The 23,123-nt window shown below is 36.7% G+C and overlaps 1 protein-coding gene across 4 annotated transcripts in view; it reads left to right on the forward strand.

Moving 5' to 3' along the window:
- The window catches only part of LOC109101966 (P protein-like), an 85,949-nt gene that overhangs the window by 4,643 nt on the left and 58,183 nt on the right, over positions 1-23,123 (forward strand). For all 4 annotated transcript variants that reach the window (XM_042726135.1, XM_042726137.1, XM_042726136.1 and 1 more), the window contains 10 exons: positions 3,560-3,655; positions 8,685-8,858; positions 9,475-9,532; positions 9,668-9,740; positions 10,290-10,450; positions 11,226-11,308; positions 11,513-11,666; positions 17,518-17,589; positions 19,736-19,801; positions 21,018-21,074. In XM_042726135.1, coding sequence (XP_042582069.1) covers positions 3,560-3,655; positions 8,685-8,858; positions 9,475-9,532; positions 9,668-9,740; positions 10,290-10,450; positions 11,226-11,308; positions 11,513-11,666; positions 17,518-17,589; positions 19,736-19,801; positions 21,018-21,074 — 994 coding nt within the window. The remainder of the gene's footprint in view (positions 1-3,559; positions 3,656-8,684; positions 8,859-9,474; positions 9,533-9,667; positions 9,741-10,289; positions 10,451-11,225; positions 11,309-11,512; positions 11,667-17,517; positions 17,590-19,735; positions 19,802-21,017; positions 21,075-23,123) is intronic.

The following is a 23,123-nucleotide window of genomic DNA, read 5'->3' on the forward strand; positions in this document are numbered from 1 at the left end:
TTCTCTAACCAACGTGACTTGAACACACCTAACGTCATAATCACGACTTCCCAAATTGTAATGAACTTTTTCCTGGAGGACTTGAATGCACCATATGCCAAAGATGATTTGGACAAACAGGTTGTCCAGCCCAAACACATTCAACCAGACTTTTGAGCACAAACAAACAGAACAATAGTTTTGATAGTGCCACAGTGTTAACACTATTCTGGGAGATCAGTTTATTAATGACTTGCTTATATTTGTTTCTGCACAATAAACTATGGTAAGAGTAACAAAGTAACACGCTTCACGTTTGAGATGTTACAAAGAAACCTCATGCTAGAAAATCTTAATGCAAAATTTGCTTCCATTGTACTTCCACTATTATGGCTGACATTAAGCAGAACACATTTGGCAGATAAGGTCTCCAGAACCCTTAGTGAGAGCTTTTCTGTGTGAAACTGTAGTAACATCAAATGTGTGTCTTTGTGAGAGAAAAAATGTGTGTTCGTGTGATGGTACTGTGGACTATGACAATGGGGGTCTTAATCTCAAGCTTGTGGTTGTGACACTTTTCGGATTAGATAGTACAGTTTTAGATCAGCCATCACGTGATTTATTGTTAGTCATGCATGAGATGTGGTATGCTTCTGCTCTCATGACTGCTCTCTGCTGCAGGAATTCTTTAATGATAACCACTCTCAATGAAGTCAGCTGATCACATCACATTTATTATTTAAAAAAAATGTATTTCAATAGTTGTTTGTTTATCTTTCTGTGCTATGGGAAATATGCCACAGTTACATATACCATATATTATTCCACACATATTATTGTTTAAAAGGGTGGTCTCAATAAAAATTTTAATGTGTTTGAAAGTGTCTTATGCTCACCAAGACTGCACTTGTTTATCAAAAGTACTTTAAAACACACACACACACACACACACACACACACACACACACACACACACACACACACACACACACACACACACACACACGCACACACACACACACACACACAGAGAAACACACATACACATATATACACACACACATTTGTTTTTTACTGTCCCTTTTGGGCCATTTCATGCATCCTTGATTAATAAAAGTATAAAAAATTATTTCTGAAATGTCAAAAATTTCAATTTTCTTCATATTGTTCATGAAATTAAATTGGTAGCCTTCAATTAGACTGGTATTCAAGGCCGGATCTAAAAGGATGATATAGGTGTCCCACTGGGTTATGTACTCCCCCCTCTTTGGTTTCATTCTCATCTGGATCTCACACATTTGGAATCAGGCACAATAAGAGAAGGCTTTGCTTCATTTATAAATCCTGCATTCGGTGAGCTAACATTTCAAATCTCCTCTCTGTTGTGTAACTGCAGGGAGAGGGATTAAAGGCCTTGAAATATCCTGTCTAATCTCCCTTTTGCCCAAACTCAACACCAGGATATATCCTGGAGGCCATGGCTATTATGTCTTGTCTGGAGCCCACAGACACACACACACACACACACACACACCATCCCAGCTGTTTGCAGTGAGCAGAGGCATCAGCAGGGGTGGGTGAGTTGTTTGAGTCCTCTGTAATGCTAAGCAGCTGAGGTTTGGGATTTGCCCAATGATGTGTTAGAATTGGACTAGGGTTGACTCTATAGTCTGGCCTGTGCTGAGCAGCATTGATCTATTCTGGCATTCTGCAAAAGGCTCTTCATAACTCACACACAAACTCAGAGCCAACTGAAGAGATAAGAGGGACTTTACCCATTTAAACTGTCATTAATTATGACAAACAGAGAATTTTTCACAATTATTAGATTACTGAAGAGGCTCCAGTAATTAGCCCACAGAGATCTCAGGATTTCAATCTGTTATATTCACATAGGCCGAAAAATATCAACACTGCTGGTGTCTCTGAGCAATAGCTCAGAATCCATCCTTTCTCTTCCTCCTCTTCTTCTGGAAACTTCTATTGATTTTTTTGTTGTTATTGAGTATATGAGATGTGAAATGTTTGCTTTATGACTACAGTAAATAAAGCTGTCCTTGTCCGAGGAAGTTTAGAGGATAAAGTGTGATCACTGAATGAAGCAATGCTAGTGGCCCGTTTCAATTAAATTGAAATATATTAATGAGGTACTACAGTAAGCATTTAGTACCATATTAATGTATCTACTTACTTTTTATAATGCTTACATTACAAAAAAATTAAAATAAAAATAACCCAATCATGCTGCAGAATTCACAAGGAAACTGCAAAAGCTAATAATGAAGTAAATCAAATTTTAAAATTAAAATAACCCAATTGTGCTGCAGAATTAATTGAAATGAAACTTATATACATACATACATACATATACATATACATATACATACATATATATATATATATATATATATATATATATATATATATATACATTTAAGATCAAGTAAGATATAGTTTTCATATGAGATGAAATGCCATCAGTTCAAATCTCAGTCACAATATATGACAAAGATAATTTCAATATAATGTTTTGGCCATCATGCAGGCCTATACCTACTACAAAAGATTTGGTATTTTATGTTTATTTGCATGCCATGTGACAATTAACCAGCATCAGAGGACATGCAAATATGTTCTTAAATTATTGAAATAATAGCTTAAATTCTCAGGCAGTATTTCAAATAAATATTTTACTTCTGAGGGGTTCGGCTGACAAAATAGTTCGGGAACCCCTGTCTTTTGACCCCCTACTGTACAACCCTGGAGCCCCTGTTGAAAACCCCTGATCCAGGCCCAAGAGAAATGCAACTTCTAAATGAAGACACTTTTGACACATAAATGTGGCACATGCCTCTAAAAACAATTGATTTCCTGTGTCATGATTTCAGTTTTATATGTACATTATAGTCTTGATTTCTTTGAATGATACTCTACACTTGGATATCTGTTATATGACATGTTGGAAAATACATATTTAAAAATCATGAGATTGCGGCATTGACTTTTGTTGGGGATTCATGCATTACATGAGCCTTTCACTGGCACAAGATAATGATTTATTTCATTGTGTCACTGTATTTTATAGCATCAGAACCAAGGCCAGAACATTATTCTAGTGTTCAAGGCCTAAATAAGCAGGATGCTGTTGTCCTTAAACCTGTCATAACCATATCATTTTCATGCCTCTGTAAATCTGCAAACCACCTGATGCCCATCCCCCCCGACAAATTACGAGGTGTCAGTTAAATCATCAAGACAGCAGGATGACTTATATAATTGTCGTTAAACTTTTGGATGTTTGAAAATCTACATTTATTTTATGATCATGTAGCTTAGACCTTGTTTGACACACAAGACCAGGATGTTTAATAGTGGTGTAAAGATGACTAAACAGAGACCAAAAATGAGGAATGACTTTCAGTTCTGCACAAAGACTTTTAGTTCCATTTTATTTCAGCTGCCAGTTTTTATAGAAGAGTCATTAAAAATGGATGCCAAGAATTGATTTCTAAATGTGGCTGAGATGTTATTTATGACAGACATCATGATCGGATTTAATAAGTTCTCTCCTTGTTCCCAGGCACAGCTTCAGCATGGTAAACCTCCTCAAAGGCAAATCCAACCAAGCCAACCATACAGAACGGTCACCCCTTCTCAAGTTTCCCCAAACTGACAGGTGAGCCTATATTTATTTCCCTGTTGGTTTCACAATATTTCATATTTGATGTTCCGTTGTTCTTTTCTGTTCAGCAGTGAACAATTCTGGTAAGGTTTGTTTTTCTTGATTTTATTTTATTTGACATGGATTAATTTATTTGCGTCGTGTATGTATTATGTATTTATTTAGCAATAACAATCCAATCCAGTGGTACTCCTGCTTTATAATAACTTTTTTCATAAATCATCTGCAAGCTAATCAGAGCTTGATTCAGGTATAATTATACAGGTCCTTCTCAAAAAATTAGCATATTGTGAAAAAGTTCATTATTTTCCATAATGTAATGATAAAAATTAAACTTTCATATATTTTAGATTCATTGCACACCAACTGAAATATTTCAGGTCTTTTATTGTTTTAATACTGATGATTTTGGCATACAGCTCATGAAAAGCCAAAATTCCTATCTAAAAAAATTAGCATATCATGAAAAGGTTCTCTAAACGAGCTATTTAACCTAATCATCTGAATCAACTAATTAACTCTAAACACCTGCAAAAGATTCCTGAGGCTTTTAAAAACTCCGAACGAATAGGCTGTTCCCAGAGTGCTGTATCAAGGCACCTCAGTGGGAAGTCTGTGGGAAGGAAAAAGTGTGACAAAAACGCTGCACAACGAGAAGAGGTGACCGGACCCTGAGAAAGATTGTGGAGAAGGACCGATTCCAGACCTTGGGGGACCTGCGGAAGCAGTGGACTGAGTCTGGAGTAGAAACATCCAGAGCCACCGTGCACAGGCGTGTGCAGGAAATGGGCTACAGGTGCCGCATTCCCCACAGAGAAGCAGCACTGGACTGTTGCTCAGTGGTCCAAAGTACTTTTTTTCGGATGAAAGCAAATTTTGCATGTCATTCGGAAATCAAGGTGCCAGAGTCTGGAGGAAGACTGGGGAGAAGGAAATGCCAAATTGCCTGAAGTCCAGTGTCAAGTACCCACAGTCAGTGATGGTCTGGGGTGCCATGTTAGCTGCTGGTGTTGGTCCACTGTGTTTTATCAAGGGCAGGGTCAATGCAGCTAGCTATCAGGAGATTTTGGAGCACTTCATGCTTCCATCTGCTGAAAAGCTTTATGGAGATGAAGATTTCATTTTTCAGCACGACCTGGCACCTGCTCACAGTGCCAAAACCACTGGTAAATGGTTTACTGACCATGGTATTATGTGCTCAATTGGCCTGCCAACTCTCCTGACCTGAACCCCATATAGAATCTGTGGGATATTGTGAAGAGAAAGTTGAGAAACGCAAGACCCAACACTCTGGATGAGCTTAAGGCCGCTATCGAAGCATCCTGGGCCTCCATAACACCTCAGCAGTGCCACAGGCTGATTGCCTCCATGCCACGCCGCATTGAAGCAGTCATTTCTGCAAAAGGATTCCCGACCAAGTATTGAGTGCATTACTAAACATAATTATTTGAAGGTTGACTTTTTTTGTATTAAAAACACTTTTCTTTTATTGGTCGGATGAAATATGCTAATTTTTTGAGATAGGTATTTTGGGTTATCATGAGCTGTATGCCAAAATCATCAGTATTAAAACGATAAAAGACCTGAAATATTTCAGTTGGTGTGCAATGAATCTAAAATATATGAAAGTTTAATTTTTATCATTACATTATGGAAAATAGTGAACTTTTTCACAATATGCTAATTTTTTGAGAAGGACCTGTATATACCAAACTATACAAATCAAAGTTTTCTGGCTATTTAATTAATTGTCTGTTAAGCATGATAGAATATAATTTTCGTTTGCAAGTTGTTGCAAGGATTAACCGGTCATTTCTTTCAAAGTTGCAGGACCTGTTGACTTGGCTTTAGTCAAGAAAGCTTCAGTAGAACAACTGCAGGAATATTACCTGGGGTCTGTAATTACCGACCTCATTCTCATTCAGTAATGAGAAAAACCGGCTTTGTGACCTTCATTTCCAACAATTAGTTTATATATTACCAGGTTGAAGGCAAACAAAGCTCCTCACATAATGTATGGCATTTTGAAATCTTGAAGTGGTCTTGACCTCTATGTACTTCTTAATTAAACCAAACACTGCATGCAGTACAGAAGCTGAACTCTCAGTTGTCAGCATCTATAATAATTGCGAATGATTCCAACACATTGAATATAATACTAGACTGGACCGCATTCCAGTTTGCTCAACCAGTGAGGAATATGTTTCCACTAGCCATGTTATTGCACAAGAATACCAAATTTTCCATATAAAATATTTGTATTTTTGTATACAAATCAATCATTTTATGTTGGAAACCAACTGTAATACTGTAGTTCTTAGTTTGTCAATATTTTTGAGGCATGAGTTATTTTGTTTTAATGCATTTTCTGTTTTCCCCAGAATGAGTCCTTGATTCACCCATGTATCCCTACCAGAACTCTAAAGCCAGTGATTTTATGTAACAAGAAGAGTTATAGTCATAAGGATTATACCTGTATTAATTCTGTTTGGAGGATATTATGTCCTCCTCAATGCTGATTATTCCTATTTTCATGAAACTTTATTTTTATCAGGAACATCAAGACAAATCTCATAAAATGATAAGTTTTCTTATGGAAATTGCAGACTGGATGAAAATTCAAATGGAATCAAACACAGGATTTAATTTATTTTAAATGTTTGTCTGTTTAAGGGAGCCCTTATTGCAGTGTTTCTAAACTTGATGGCCAGGGCTCACTAGGGGGCTTCAGCAAACTTCTGGAGGTGGACCAAGATGGATTAAAATTACTAAAAATAAGACAAAACATATTAAAATCATTTAAAGCAACAAAATTAAGATATTTATTATTTTGATTCAACCCACTCAATATCTGAAGAAGCCTCATTTTAAAAGTATAATTTCTATATCTGGAAAAGTTATGTAAAGTATAAAAATCCATGAGCATTTTTATAATGAATATACATTTTTGTAGTTATGCTAAACTCTAGAATATTTTATTGTGTAGAAATTGTGAGCAAAAATTAAATAATAAAATAAAATGTTCAAATTAAATAAAAATAAATTCTATAACATATATTTTACATACGTGACATTACCTTTTAATAATGAATCACTGCTAAATTTTAGCTTCTAGATGTATTTGAAGTTAAATTAAAATTGTGTTTTGTTTATCAGTTTTTCACCAATTAGTTTAAAGGGGTCATATGATGCTGCTAAAAAGAACATTATTTTGTGTATTTGGTGTAATGCAATGTGTTTATGCGGTTTAAGGTAAAAAAAAAAAAAACACATTATTTTCCACATAATGTGCAGTATTGTTGCTCCTCTATGCCCCTCCTTTCTGAAACGCGTTGATTTTTACAAAGCTCATTGTTCTGAGAAGCGAGGTGTACGCTGATTGGCCAGCTATCCAGTGCATTGTTATTGGCTGAATGCCTCAAGCATGTAACGGAGATGTTATGCCCCTTACCGTACTATGATGCCGTGTGTCCCAGCGTGACGAGACAAAACCAATAAAACCCATTACAAACAAGGCATTTGTTACATCCAGTGGGGACATAACTACTGATTATAATGACTTATACTGTCTTTTTACGCGTTGCGTTGCGTATCACGCTGCGTAAACATAAAACCATGTCTGCATTTGTGATCGAAGAAACAACAAACAACAAGCGCTACTCTATACAGCTCAAAACTCGCATTTGAATCATCAGTGGCAAATTCTTTAAATATGTAAACGTACTTACAGGCTGTGAGTCGGAAGCGCCAGACTGTCCTTGCAAAGTTGTTATTGCCCAACTTTATTCCAGCAGCCTTTGTGCACAGAAGCATTGTAGGCTAGTGGTTCAGGAAACAGTCCTTGTCCTCCGTAAAATGCGCTGCACACATCCGAATAACATGGCAGAACCGTCAACGAACAGTGTTGTAAATACAACTTAACCACTGATTTCTAGTTGTGTCCTCTTTTGGAAGGCCAAACAAAGTAGTTTCACTTTCACAACGAAACACACAGCGTCTCCACAACATGGCAGCGGCGGCAACAGTGAGAATAAAAGTTACACCTTCTTTCTTTGCGTGAACATTTGGTTGGCATTATGCAAATCTTCCCACATCATGACATAGACATGTGGGGGCGTGTTAGACTGAACCGTTTTAGGGGGGTGTGGTTGACTCTTAACTTTTATAAAGAATATCTCTTTAGATTTGAGACTTTAGTCTTTGCAACTTTACAGATCTTCTTTAAGTATCAAGAGCTTTTAACACTTGTAACTTATAATTTTAAGGAAATTAAACCCCTTTAATATCAAACAGTTGGTGGGCCCTCTGCAGGACCACCGCGGACGCTCTGTTGAAGACCTGTGGTTATCATGACAGCCCTCTGAGATCAAGGGTCCTACATGGAGTAAACTGTTGTCACAGTGCTAATATGACTGGTTGCTATCTGCTGCCCTCAGTAATACATTTGTCATTCCCTCTGTAAGGCAGTGAGCTGAATGCTAATGCTGCTAGCGATTATATTGTGCTCTCAGTCAGAATAATGTGTCTTGCTGCCTATAATCAACACAAAAGCCTCTAGTCATGTCTAGGCACTTAGGTGTATCCTCTCTTAGCATGAATTTGTCAAAGAACTGTGTAGCATAACAGGCTTTTAACACCTTTCATTGGTTTTAATCTCTGTTGTGTGGCTGCAATTAGCATTTAGATGACTGATCGCTTCGAAGCTGCAGAAGTGATGTTTTACTTTGGATGATGGTAAAAGTTAGCCAAGAGTTATTGGATTTTAACAACTAAATTTAGAGGTGAAGTGTTTTTTCCATGAGACTAACTGCGGCAACAGAATGTGACTGCAAAAATAATGATTATTGTAAACCGGTTTTCCAGGTCAAGCTAATTAATTTCACCACAAAACAGATAATCCCGCACCAAAACTCACACCATTGGTTGAGTCAGAAGTCAATCTCTTGGACTTCTCAAACAAACAGAGCAAAATTATGCAAGCACCACAGTGTCTAACCTACTGTTTTAACACTGTTTTGTGCAGTATAACCTACATGACACTGCATGAGCCCAGCCTGGGGTCTGGAGAGGAATCATGGGAGGCCAGCTCTGCTGAATTGGAGAGGAGGTGCAGGCTGGGCAGTGAGGTGACCAGTCTCTCCCACATCACATCCATGGAGAAATGTGAACATTACTTCAAACTGTCATCCCCCATTAGGTACAGCATACATACACTACCGTTCAGAATTTGGGGTTAGTAAGATTATTATTATTTTTTTTTCTTTATTCAGCAAGGATGCATTAAATTGATTAAAATTAGCATTAAAGACATTTCTGATGTTACACACGAGTTCTACTTTAAATAAACACTGTTCTGTTGAACTTTTTTTTTTTTTAAATACCCTGAAAATGTCACAAAAAAATATTAAGCAGCAACATGTTTTCAACATTAAGCAGCAAATCAGCATATTAGAATAATTTCTGAAGGATCATGTGACACTTGAGATTAGAGTAGTGGCTGATGAAAATTTAGCTTCACCATCACATAAATAACTTAAAAGTAAAAAAAAATATTTTATTGTATTTTTTATTAAAAAATGCAGCTTTGGTGAATACAGGTCACTTCTATATATAAATACATACATACTTACATACATACATGCATACATACATAATACTCCTGCTGACCCCAAACCTCTAAATTTAGAAACATTAAATATTGAAAATTGTGGAAAGCTTTTTACTGTAATTCCATAACTCTAAATTCTGGGACAATAATTGTATTTCTGTTGCAATGTAGATGACATAACAACTGCCTACATTTGTTTTTATAGGCATTGCTTAAGGACAACAAAACTCATCACCATCTTCATCATTGTTGTTCTGTGTTCAGTAGGTTTTCTACTCAGATTTATGCCACAGCTTTTGTTATGTAGAATAATATCCATTTATGATTGCTTTACTTAAGAGCTCAATGAATTTATTTGTCTGACACTCTGAAATAACTATTTTTATTTGAATCATCAGCTGTTTTTCAGCATGTATCCTGACAGGGAAAGCCCCTGGAGGATGCTGGCAGTCTCATCCACCGAGAGCTTCTGTATCCTCCCCATTTGTGTACTTTAGAGAATCTGCATTGTTTGGGTTTGCATTGACTAGATAAATAAGAATCATTAATGCACAAGTCAAATATTGTGATGATGCATGCCACTGCGCTAACTCTTCAGACCCTGCAGGGATTTTATGTTTGGTTTGGAGATTGCACTGATGGGCTGCGCTAATTCATTTCCGTTTCTGTGACAATCTCACCATCTGCTATTTACAGCGGCCTCTGTCATGGTAACAGTCTTGCCTATGACTTTGTGCATAACAACAGATCTGCCTGATACTTGAAGCAATCTGCCGGTCCTGAAGAGCTGGAGAGATGAATGTGAAGAGTGAACAATGCACTAAAGTGCTTCAAAGTACCTTCTGCTGGTGGGAGGGGATTGTCTGTTCAAAATGAAACCGTGGCCAACTGACATCTGTTTGCAAAACTTTTCCAAAACGCTCAGGTTAAAGCTTGATGGATATTTTGTGTTATGTGTTTTCATTTTTAATGTGTTTCCTAGTTTGTGGACATTTTTCTTAACCTAACTGATGGCCGTAGCTATGAATCTTACTGATTTTCGTGACAACTCCCTGCTGAAGCTGCAGGTTGGTGGGCCGTTTTTGGGGGGGATGGAGGCAGTACAAGAGGCCCAGGAGTATATTCTGATCCAGGTGGAGCAGACTGAAGAGGCGGGGTCTCGGCGGAGAAGAACTCAGCAGGTTAGAGTTATTTCAACAGAGCCAAATGGAACAGTTATGTTCTTCCCGCTACCAGCAGATTAAACTAATGTTAAATAAAGTTAGACCGTCAATTTGGTCACACAAAAACGTGTGTTTATGCTTTTATAAAAATAGTTTAGGGTCAGATTTTTTTTTTAATGTTTTTGAAAAATCTTTTATTTTTTTATGCTTCATTAATTTCATCAAAATTGCAGTTAAAACAGTAATATTGTGAAATATTGTTACAGTTTATTGCAGTGGTGGCAAAGCTGAAATTTCAGCAGCCATTACTCTAGTCTTCAGCATCACATGATTCTTCAGAAGTCATTTAAATATGCCGATTTTGCGATCAAGAAGCATTTCTTATTAATATAATTTCTGATTATATCAAAAAATGATCTCATCTCCTACGCTGAAAACAATTGTGCTACTTATATATTTTTGTAGAAGCTGTAATACATTTTGTCAAGATTCTTTGATGAGTAGAAAGTATATAAGTACTTTCAAAAAGAAAAAGAAAAAACTTTTGAATGGCACTGTCTTGCAAATGATTTATATAATATAATATAATATAAAAATAAAAAAAGTCTTTAAATGCATTATAGTTTGATATTAATGTAAATAATGCAAATGCATTCATTTTATGGAGTCACTTATAAGTATCTAAATACTTTTTGAGGATGCTGTATGTAAAGACTATATATAATGACAATTAAAAGATTAAAAGAGATTATTCTATACATTCAGAATACAAATTCTAGTATTTTTCTAACAGGTGCTTTATAACTGGACTATACCATTGCATTCCCAACGAAGTGACCAAATTCTGAGAACAAGGACATTTGAAATGGTTAGCAGGTATGATCATACAAACAAAATCAGTTGCTTTATATTTTAAAATGTAGAATAATATTGTCATGCTACTGTCATCAGATTTTTAAATTGTGATGATAGTAAATGTGATCATGTCATAATGTGGGTTATGCACATTATGTTCCTGTCACGGTGTATGCTCTATTGTGTCTCCGTCTCTCTAATCTGTCTCTTTCTCTTGCCCTCCAGCGCTCCTATTCTGATCAGTGTGCAGGCCTTTCTGTTAGACAGTCAGGTGGTTCCTCTGTCCATGACTCACCAGTCACTCTATGTAACCGTGGAAACACAGGTGCTTATCGCCGGATTGATCCTGGCAGGAGTCTATGTGCTCATCATCTTTGAGGTAAAATATGAGGTGTCGGTGTGAAGACATTATTTTCACACCGCACGGTAATCCTTTCAATGGTCTTTCATGACTCATCCCATATTTCGTCCCCATAAACAAGATCATCTCGGCTGTTTTGCCACATTGACTCTGTGTGGCATCGTCTTAGATTTGCATGTGCACGTCTGTAGTCTTTTGTAACTCCTCAGGAAGAGTAGATGCCATGCTGGGTATGTTATTCATAAACTTTCTAAAGTTGTGCTTGTAGATCCAGCACTACACTGAGATGTCCTTGGCAGTAGCTATTCATAAGTCCGGTTTTGTTTTTTTTTCTTTTTCATTTGTACCTGTACCGCTGTTGAGCACTAGAGGTCACTAGGCTCTGCTAATGCTATCAGGAAGAGCTTTCTACTGGCCCACACTGACTGCCATTCCACGAAAGTATGTCAATTGCAACACCAAATTGTATTAGTGCAAATGAAAATACACAATGTTTTAAGCCTCTGAAACATTGTAAATGAAATATTTTGAGGTGACCATATGAACTCTCGTACAAAATGTTGGATGGACCCTTGCTTCCACTGAAACTCAAAAAATGCCTACTTCAAATCAAACAAAACAACAATCATCCATAATTCATTCAACTCAACTGCTGCTGGCCACTGTCAATCAAATCAACAAGGGAAATAAATACTAAGACATTCTGAAATTCATGTTATTTTTTCAATTAAACTGTTCACTCAAACATGATCATATCATTTGATATAAAAATGTAAATGATTAAAGAATGTAAAATAGGTGCATTTTCACTAGTGGTCTCTTTTGGACTATATAAAAACATAATTTTTTGGTCTTTTTTGCTTATGACACCAATTCACCTAAAAAAAATGATTCATTTCTGATTTTATATATTTATTTATTTTATTTTTTGTTCACTGTCATACTATGTTAGTCATGTCAGTCTGACCCACATAGCAAATATCTTCTGGCCCAGATCCAGGCCAAACAATCAATTTTCCCTCAACCCAAGTGCCGCAAAGAATGACGGCCCTGAAGTGGCCCAGAACTGGACAAGGGCCACACATGGGCCATAAACGGCCCGAATCTCAGCCAGTTAATCACCCTGAACTGTCCCTGAACTGTGCCAAAACAGGTTTTATTATTGGTGCCAATTCTCAGCCTTAAGTAAACCAGAATCTCCAAATCTGAGCCACACCTGAGCCTTATATAGCCCAGACCCAACCCAGACAGCAAGCAGTTTGTTGGATTTCATGCGGGCCAGATGTGGGCCGGATCTGGACCAACACTATATTGCTGTCTGGGAATACAGAATCTTAATATTTCAGATTATTGCCTTGTATATTACTATAATCACAATTATTCATTTTGTGACATGCTTTGGTAAACCAGACAGCAACATAGTGTTGGCCCAGATCCGGCACACATCTGTACATTAATGTACACACAAACTATGCCAATAAAGTACATTAAACTGAATAGAAAATCAGACTTAAAACTCACACATAATGTAACTGTGCAATTAAAAAAAAAAATAAAAAAATAAAAAACCTTTTGCATTGATTTTTCTATTTATTTTTATAAAGAACAAATCAACCAATAAAGAGTGAGTATATAAAGAATGCATTCTATAAGAGAAAACGTAACAGATAGACTCATGTAACTTAATCATAATAATTTATTACAGGTGTGTCAAAGAGCAGTACCACAGTAGTCCGAATGACGATACATTGCAGTTGCAGTCCTCTCTGGCAGAATATAATAGTAGTGCGAGGAGCTGGGAATAATCTAAATTGTTAAACGCTGAAAATACTATCCCAATCCACTCTGTTAAGGCGCGCGTTTCTCATTCAAAACACGCATCACCGGAAACACGGCATGTCGCAATCTATGACGAAACCGGCGAGAGCCAATGAGCGTTTGATATCGCTGCCGTAAAACTTGTTGTAAAACTTATTAACGGCAAATTTTTAAATTGTTACAGAGGAAGGAGATACATACATACATGAATGCGGTTTGAATTTGGATCTGTTCTGTTCCTCACACCAAGCATCACATGGATACAGAGGATTTAAATAAAAAAATAAAATACTTTCATGATCATTTTATTTAATGTTTGTGCATGACAGCATACTAATAATAATGATGTGCCTCATGGTAAACCAAATAATTATTACATGATGGTTAAATGATCTCTCTCTCTCTCTCTCTCTCTCTCTCTCTCTCTCTCTCTCTCTCTCTCTTTTCATGTAAGGATTCTAAGATTATTTGTACCAAGAATAATAATATAAAATTTAATAAAATTAATTAAGTGCAGTTTAATGCACTTAACTAATTTGCTTAATTTTGAAATGATAATGTTTCATTCTGTTTTGACTTGCCATTTCAAAGACTACATATTAACAATACTACACTTCGTTAAAAATGTATGTGATCATTTAACCATTATCATGCAGGTTGTTTATCATGGGTCACATAATATGCTGCCAGATCATAGCCTGATTTGGGCCACATATCACCTGACTGATCTGGGCCACACTCCTCCCACAAACAATCGGCCCTCATATTGTTTGCCGGATCCCCGCCCTGCCGTCATTGCCACACATGGCCCAGCTCTGGCTGAAAGGGTACATGCCATTGCCGACAGGAGGCCAGCAGTGCCAGCTTGAGGCCACATTTGGGCCAAGTCCGTTTGCTATGTGGGGAACAACTAGAGCCTTAAAGAGCCTTACAGCAAAACACTCCTCCACACTTTTAACTTCCTCTTCTCCCTGTAGTGCACACTTTTTTAGAGTTTTGCGAGAAAGCGGCGCTTTAGTGTGGCTCCAGGGGGACATGAGGGCAGAGGGGACCTCCCTTCCTAATTATATTTATTTCTTCAGGAGGGACAGCATGCTGCGTGTCGAAGAGTTTAATTAGACCTTTGTGAGAATGCTAATGGAGACTTTGGGGGCCCATGTTTCCACTTTTACCGTTAATACTAATGTTTCATAACTATGGCTACACTATAATCAAGGAGCTGAGAAAATAAAAATTATGTTTTTAAAAGTGAACTAATGCACAAATTTTATGTTGATTGGGTGAATCATTATAATTTTATTTATTATGCTTTTAAAATAGGGGAGCGTTACCTCTGTGATCATCTATTTATAAGAAACTTTCCCCAAACCCCTTCTCAGTTAGAACACATCCAGTATTTGAGAATAGATTACAGGTGAAGTTCATCAGATAATCCCATTGTTGAAGACTGCATTATATTATATTATATTATATTATATTATATTATATTATATTATATTATATTATATTATATTATATTATATTATATTATATTATATTATATTATATTATATAAATTTTCTCTGGACATGTGAAAACATTACAACTTTAATTAAGAGAAAATATTACAACTTCAGTCAACTATGATATGTATATGAACTAGTTTCCAGGCTTTTTAGAAATCATCAAAAAGTGTTGGAAAAACACAGTAACTTTGCTGTCCAACTGAGTGCAGTCTGTCCATTTTTAATGATGAATATCTCACACATAACACAGCATGATATTTCACTAGAAGTAACATAACACCTAAACAACACTTGCTCATACAGTCGTAGTCTAAATGTGTCGTTAACTTTTTGATCTTGATTTTTAATACTAGGAAATACAGCCACCATTACTCAGTCCAGTTATAATTAAAATATTGCTGTTTTTCATGTATTGATCTAAACGGCAAACGATGTAGCCAAATACTGTAGATGTGTGTGCGAGAAGGATGGTGCAGCTGCCCAGATTGTGCCTTCATAATAAGCTTTTAATAGACTGCTGAATTAGATGATATACTACAGTACTAAACATTAAAATTCAAAAGCTCTAGACCACTAGTAAAAAAATAATAATTTTGAAACTGATTTACAAATGACATTATCAGCATAGCAATTTTAGTGGGAAAAAAGTAAACTTTTAAATGAAGTCTTATGTCTTGACAGCAGCAACAGACATTTGTATAAAAACAATGATCATATTATTGAGCATAATTTGCGATCGTCAAAAGAGTCTTCTCATTCAGTGGAAGCAAGAATATCTGTCATCATAATAAATGTTTTACACAGTAGTTCGCACGGCTGGTTTAATTAGCGACCAAAGTGCAGAATCTTAAATATTTCTTCAATTTATGTTGGTTTAAAATCTTCTAAAACTTTGTTTATTTCCAAGTTAAAATAGACTTGATTAGCATTACAGATTCCGCAGAAGTTTGTGTTTTCTCAGACATTTGGACTCGACCTGGGCCTGTTCTTCCTATCTGCATTGCACAGCAGCTTAGTGATAATCCTCCGAACTGATCTAGAATCAGCACTCTGAAAACTACTTTGATTAAAAGGGCTCAGATGGTGAGTTTAATCAGCAGCTCTGATAGCTAAAAGTCATTTGCCCCGAGAGAGGGCAAAACCTAAAATCTGAGATATATAACAGTATGATATGCTTATAAATATTAATACGCCTTAAAAGATTCATGAATAATGCATTTTCACAATCTAATTGCAGATATCTTGTAAACATTTTAATAATGGCTGATAGATTATTCTTAAATTAGACTAGAGTTGCAGTTTCTCAGTTACTGGGGGGCTGTGAGTATAAAACTAACATTACATCTCACACAGGCACATTTTGACATTTCATTTAGCCATAAACTGTTTCTTACCCTATAATTGAGAGTAATTGGTTTAAACCACAAAACAGAGAAACATTAGTCTCAGAGGATACTTTCTTATGCAAAACAGCACAATGTATATCCATGTTACTGATTAATTCTGCTCAGAAAGCAGTGTTCAACCATTTATCTTAATGACCTGTTTTAGACTTACAATCACAACATTGCACCAAGTGTTCCTCCCCCTCAGGGAAGTTGTCGGACTGACACAGATTACTTTCTCCTTCGAGACTGGAGTCATTAGCTGTTAGCCTGTATGTTATGTACTCATTGCCCATCTTTGGCTCTTCTAGCTGATTACACGCTCTTGTAATGACTGCTCCATCTTGGCACATGACACTGAAAGAGGTGCATCAGAGAAAGTTTGATTCAGGTGTTCCAGTCAAGTGCTCTCACCAGGAAAACAGATGCTGAAGATGCTGATATCTGACAATGCACTTTAAGGCGGCGCTTTTAGTCCAGAGGCTGATTGAAGAGCAGAAAACCAGAAGAGGTGGCCGACTGATGCATATGTCCTTGTGATTTGGCATTTATCATTTGATTGTAAGAGTGCATAAAAGGGTTAGAATAAATTTAATGTAAGAAATGAGGTGGATCAAACATAAATGAAGTGTGGGGTAGAGGGTTAACTGGCATTTTGAATGAGCAAATTTGTTTGGTTGTCCAACGTCTGTTACACAGCCTTATATTTTACATATTTAATAGTATTTGCTAAGGAAAGCATCGCTATTACTGTTGCTGATGCAAAGGGTTTGGGATTTGAACACACCCCTAATCCCAAGTATCCCAAGTATACCTCATATCATGCAGCTTGTTGAGATGAGTTGTGCTATTACTTTTCTAAGCAATCAATCTTATGATTTTTGCATGGCGGGTGAAAAAATGGTGAGAAAACCACACTGGCTTTCAATGTAAGAAGGACCATAACATAATAAAGAAATGGGGGCAGTAAGCATCCACTTACAACATCCTGGCAACCGCATAACAACATGCCAAAAACACTCAGAACATCTTAGTGACCCCATAGCACAAATCTAGTTTGTGTTACATTGTGCCATTTAATATATGACCAGGTTTATAATAAAATTGCCAAAATATATAGTATTCCAATTGTGAGTAAAAATGTTGCATCTGTGTTTGCAGATTGTTCACCGCACTCTGGCTGCAATGTTAGGATCCCTGGCTGCTCTTGCAGCACTGGCTTTCATTGGAGATGTAAGTTTCAGAGAATGTAATTTATTCTTTTCTGATAAAGATAGCTTCATTGTGTCAAGAGTTGGACTCTGGGACTTTATTAATGTTGAGAACTGCAGTGATGGCCTTGAGTTTTATTAGCTTGAGAGCAAAGCAACATTCTGTCATGTGCAGAAGTCTGTATAAATAGTAAATTGTGGCAAATTCAAATTACAGTTCACAAGCTTCAGAATATATATATATATACAGTGGTGTGATTTTTTTTTTTTGCATGTTTGTCACACTTTAATGTTTTAGATCATCAAACAAATTTAAATATTAGTCTAAGATAACACAAGTAAACACAACATGCAGTTTTTAAATGAAGGTTTTTATTATTAAGGGAAAACACAATTCAAAACTACAAGGCCCTGTGTGAAGAAGTGTTTGCCCCTCTGTTAAAACTGTGGTTTATCACACCTGAGTTCAGTTTCTCTAGCCACACCCAGGCCTGATTACTGCCACACCTATTCGCAATCAAGAAATCTCTTATATAGGACCTGCCTGACAAAGTGAAGTAGACCAAAAGATCCTCAAAAGCTAGACATCATGCCGAGATCCAAAGAAATTCAGAAACAAATGAGAAAGAAAGTAATTGAGATCTATCGGTCTGGAAAAGGTTATAAAGCCATTTCTAAAGCTTTTGGACTCCAGCGAACCACAGTGAGAGCCATTATTCACAAATGGCAAAAACATGGAACAGTCAAGAACCTTCCCAGGAGTGGCCGGCTGACCAAAATTACCCCAAGAGCACAGCCATGACTCATGCAAGAGGTCACAAAAGACCCCACAACAACATCCAAAGAACTGCAGGCCTCACTTGCCTCAGTTAAGGTCAGTGTTCATGACTCCAAGGTCTGCATTGCAGAGTTCCAAGATGAAAACCGCTGCTGAGCAAAAATAACATAAAGGCTTGTCTCAGTTTTGCCAGAAAACATCTTGATAATCCTCTGTGGACTGACAAGACAAAAGTTTAACTTTTTGGAAGGTGTGTGTCCTATTACATCTAGTGTAAAAGTAACACCGCATTTCAGAAAAAGAACATCATACCAACAGTAAAATATGGTGGTGGTAGTGTGATGGTCTGGGGCTGTTTCGCTGCTTCAGGACCTTGAAGACTTGCTGTGAATAAATGGAACCATGAATTCTGCTGTTTACCAAAAAACCCTGAAGGAGAATGTTGGGCCATCTGTTCGTGACCTCAAGCTGAAGCGAACGCAGCAGGACAATGATCCAAAACACACCAGCAAGTCCACCTCTGAATGGCTGAAGAAAAACAAAATTAAGACTTTGGAGTGGCCTAGTCAAAGTCCTGACCTGAATCCTATTGAGATGCTGTGGCATGACCTTAAAAAGGCGGTTCATGCTCGAAAACCCTCCAATGTGGCTGAATTACAACAATTCTGCATAGATGAGTGGACCAACATTCCTCTGCAGCGCTGTAACAGACTCATTGCAAGTTATCACAAATGCTTGATTGCAGTTGTTGCTGCTAAGGGTGGCCCAACCAGTTATTATGAAAACGGGGCAAACACTTTTTCACACAGGGCAATGTAGTTTTTTATTTTGTTTTCCCATAATAATAAAAACCTTAATTTAAAAACTGCATGTTGTGTTTACTTGTGTTATCTTTTACTAATATTTAAATTTGTTTGATGATCTGAAACATTAAAGTGTGACAAACATAACCGGGCTATTTCACTTAAATGGGACATCAGCGGTAATTGCACTGATTTACTCTAATGTGCTAAAATCTTGCTTTCTCATTGCGGCTCTGTGTATTAGTTATTGTATTCCAGAAGTTGGAGATAAGTACGTTATTTGAGCACGAGTAAAATTACTCACTTCTGTCTGTTTGATAGATGGAGTGCCCTTTAAAAAAACATAGCTCTGTAGTCTCAAATGTCTTCTTTTTTTTTAAACTAAAAACTTTATGAACTTTCAACTTGGTTGGTAAATATCCCAGCAAACAGAATACAGTATGTAGGCCTAAATGGTATGGTAATTGATGCAATAATTTCAACAATTCAGAAAACCCAGTTAAGACTTGATGTGAAAATGTTCTTTGTATCGGAGGAAGGAGATGAACAGATTATGACTATTTCATCTCACTGTCTTTTTACTGTAGAGGCCGAGTCTGATGACTGTTGTAGAATGGATTGACTATGAAACTCTTGCATTGCTGTTTGGAATGGTAAGCATAATTCTAAAAGGTCTAGAAGCTCTCCGGCAGCTTTTGTACTCAGTCAACCTGAGTAGGGTTCCAAAGAAATAAATTAAATATAAACTCACAGCAGGGCTTTTTCAAATAAAAAAGGGTAAAACTAATTTATTAGTGGTGCTTGCTATTTTAGCACTATTACTGTTATTCATATCTCAGATCATGTGACTTGTTAGGAAGATGTGTGCAGTTACATTTAGATGAAACTGAACTTATAACTTTGTGATAAAATGGGCCAAAAATAACACAGATGGAATTACACAAGCCAAATCTTGCAACCGCCATCATGTTTTCTTCAGATAAAATCTAGTTACTTAATTCTTTCAGACAGCATTAAACCTGGTGTAATGAGATGCTTTAACCTTCAAGTTGGAGAAAGATGCCCTGCTAAGTGCTTGACAGTCTGACAAAGCCCCTAATCCAACCCTTAACCCCAAACCCATATCAGTCTCTCAGGCTGGTCAGCCTGCCAGGCACTTAGTGGGGCACCTTTCTTTAATGTGCTGTTAACCTAGTGCTTCTTTTAGAAAGAATTTCTCAGGGCATTATTTGCGTTGCACGTACTTTGCAGCAGCACACTCGGTTGAAATGTTTTTTAGGTGTGGCTGATGGTCTGCATAAGTCATTATTCCATATTTTACATGTTAATGCAACACAGTGTGACCAAAAAATATGAATACACATTAAAAACACACAGCCTCTCTAATATTATTGCTGAAGTGCCTCCCTTTTCAAGATCTCTGTTTGTTCAGTGTCTGTCTCCATGGAAACAAATACATTCAATCAGCCCTCATCCAGAAGACTGCATGTAGGAGTATTTGAGGAAAAGCATAAAAGAAAATCAGAGACTGATGATAGAAAATGAATCATAGCATCTGTCAATTTTAAAGACTTGACTATGAAAGAGACTGAGAGCCATTTTACATTAGAAACATTTGCTTTAATAAACTCAGAAATATTGATGTTTCACTTTATTGATTTTCTATAATTCGGCGATGTCTGTTTCTGTATCTCAGGGCAAAAAAAAACAAAAAAATTCAGAGAAGGATATATGTGGCATGAAATTGAGTGAGAGACCGTATGGTATTTGAGACATAATGTGATTTTATAGCGACACATGTGGCAGTAAACACTAAAAATAGAAACCATGAAATGTTCAAGTCTTATAACCCTTTCTATTTACTTTCAGATGATACTGGTGGCAATATTCTCTGAGACCGGTTTCTTTGATTACTGTGCAGTGAAGGTGAGTTTTCTCAATCATCAGGTTGCATATGCTTGTTTGTGATTTGTTTAGCAGAGGTCTGCTTAAGTCTTTGTTTCCGAGAGACTTATTTCATCATATTCTCTCTAAAATTAGTCCACTCAATCTATCCCACCCACCTTAACATATAATATTATATACATTTATATACCTCATATACTTACAGATACAAATAACTACTAACATTTAGTCAGAAACAACAAGGTAGCGTGTGAACTGCTGCTATTGATTCAGTCTGATATGCTTTCATTTTACATTATTGATGTCCCTGTTTTTGATTTAGTCACTGTAATCCCATCATGCTATTTTTCCCAGTAAGCTTTGGGGAAAAGCAGCAGAGCTATTATGATAGCTGCCCTGAAAATCCCTATCATTCACTCTCACGCAAAGTGATGAGAACCCCACAAATGTTTTATATATGAAATTTATGGGGAAATATCAAGCCCCAATAGAGATGTGAAAAGGAATCAGATGGAACAAATCTTTGTTAAATGATGCAAACGTTTATAAATCATGAAGAAAATGGGTTAGATTTAATGAAAGCCTAAAAATAAATCTTAGCATGAGCTTCATTGGATAAATATCGCAGTCCTTATTTTCAGGGATTCTGTGGACTGTTGTAAAAGACCTGTTGGAACATTATAGATGTGCTCTGGACATTATGAAGGCACACGCTTATGTCCTCTCATCCCATTTATGAATATTAAGAGGGTTCTGGACGGGGACATGTTCCACAAATTAAAATATTGCCATAGAAACAACCCTTTTGCTTAAACACCATCTCAAGACAGCATTAAGCATTTTGCCTTGAAATAAAAAAATCAAGCTTATTCTATCCATGTGTGTGGTTAAGGCCCGTTCACATGAAGAACGATAACTATAACGATAACAATATTAGTGTCCACACCAACGCACAGTAATGTTCTGTTTATTATAAACGTGCACTGCAGTTATGTCATCTGCCATAATCGAATCTCCGGTGCATCTACCAACCTAGAAAACTTGAAAAAGAACAACCCAGTAATTTTTTTAAAACCTTTTTCTGCAAGCTTGTGAAAAACGAGCCCTTTATTAATAGTATTACCGCCCTTAATCTGCATGTTTCCCCCCACGGCTAACGCCATGTCGAAAGTTTGTGCAAAGCATGCAAATTGTTCTGTCTTTGGCTGCACTGACGAGCACAGAACACTATTTAGAGTCCCAGCCTCAGAGGAGACGAGAGAGCAGTTGATTTATTGATTTATTTACTATATATTACGCTGCTGCCACACAGATCAAATATAAACATGCAATTTCTATCCAGCTGTTTATGTTCACAGACATAATTGACAGTTTTTTTTAACTTGTGTGTTTTAAACATAAACCTGTGTGTATTTGACAGTTTAAGCATAATAAGACATGAAAGAGAACTTAGTTTAGTACTCCCATGCCATGTGAAAGCCACTTCCTGTGCATGTGCTTTGGATACGTGCACTCAGAAAACCCTATATCAGAAGTTTCAACTAATATGGTTTAAAACGCATGACTTCAACACGATAGACATGATAATCAAAAACAAAACCAAACAGATGTTTTTTTGGCAGACAGAGTTTCTGAGGAACAAGCTGTAAAGGCACAGCCCTATTCTGGAAAAGCATGCACGAAAACAGCATCTCACTTCCAAATAAATTAAATTACACGAAAAAAAAACTTTTCTGCTTCCACTCAAAAAGGGATTTTCAAAATTATATAATAAGTGATCTGTGGGGTATTTTGAGCTGACACTTCACAGATACATTCTGGGGAAACATGAGAGTTATATTACATATTGTAAAAAAGGATATAATATAGTGGTCTCAAACTCAATTACTGGAGGGCCACAGCTCTGCAGAGTTTAGTTCGAACCAGCTCCAACTCACACCTGCTTGGAAGGTACTAGTAATACTATTATTTGGATCAGGTGTGTTTGATTAGAGTTGGAGCTAAACTGTGCAGAGCTGTGGCCCTCCTGATCAGCTGTCAATGTTTTAAACATTCATCGGCTGGAAGAAA

This window comes from Cyprinus carpio, chromosome B6, assembly GCF_018340385.1.
Source record: "Cyprinus carpio isolate SPL01 chromosome B6, ASM1834038v1, whole genome shotgun sequence".
NCBI lineage: Eukaryota > Metazoa > Chordata > Actinopteri > Cypriniformes > Cyprinidae > Cyprinus > Cyprinus carpio.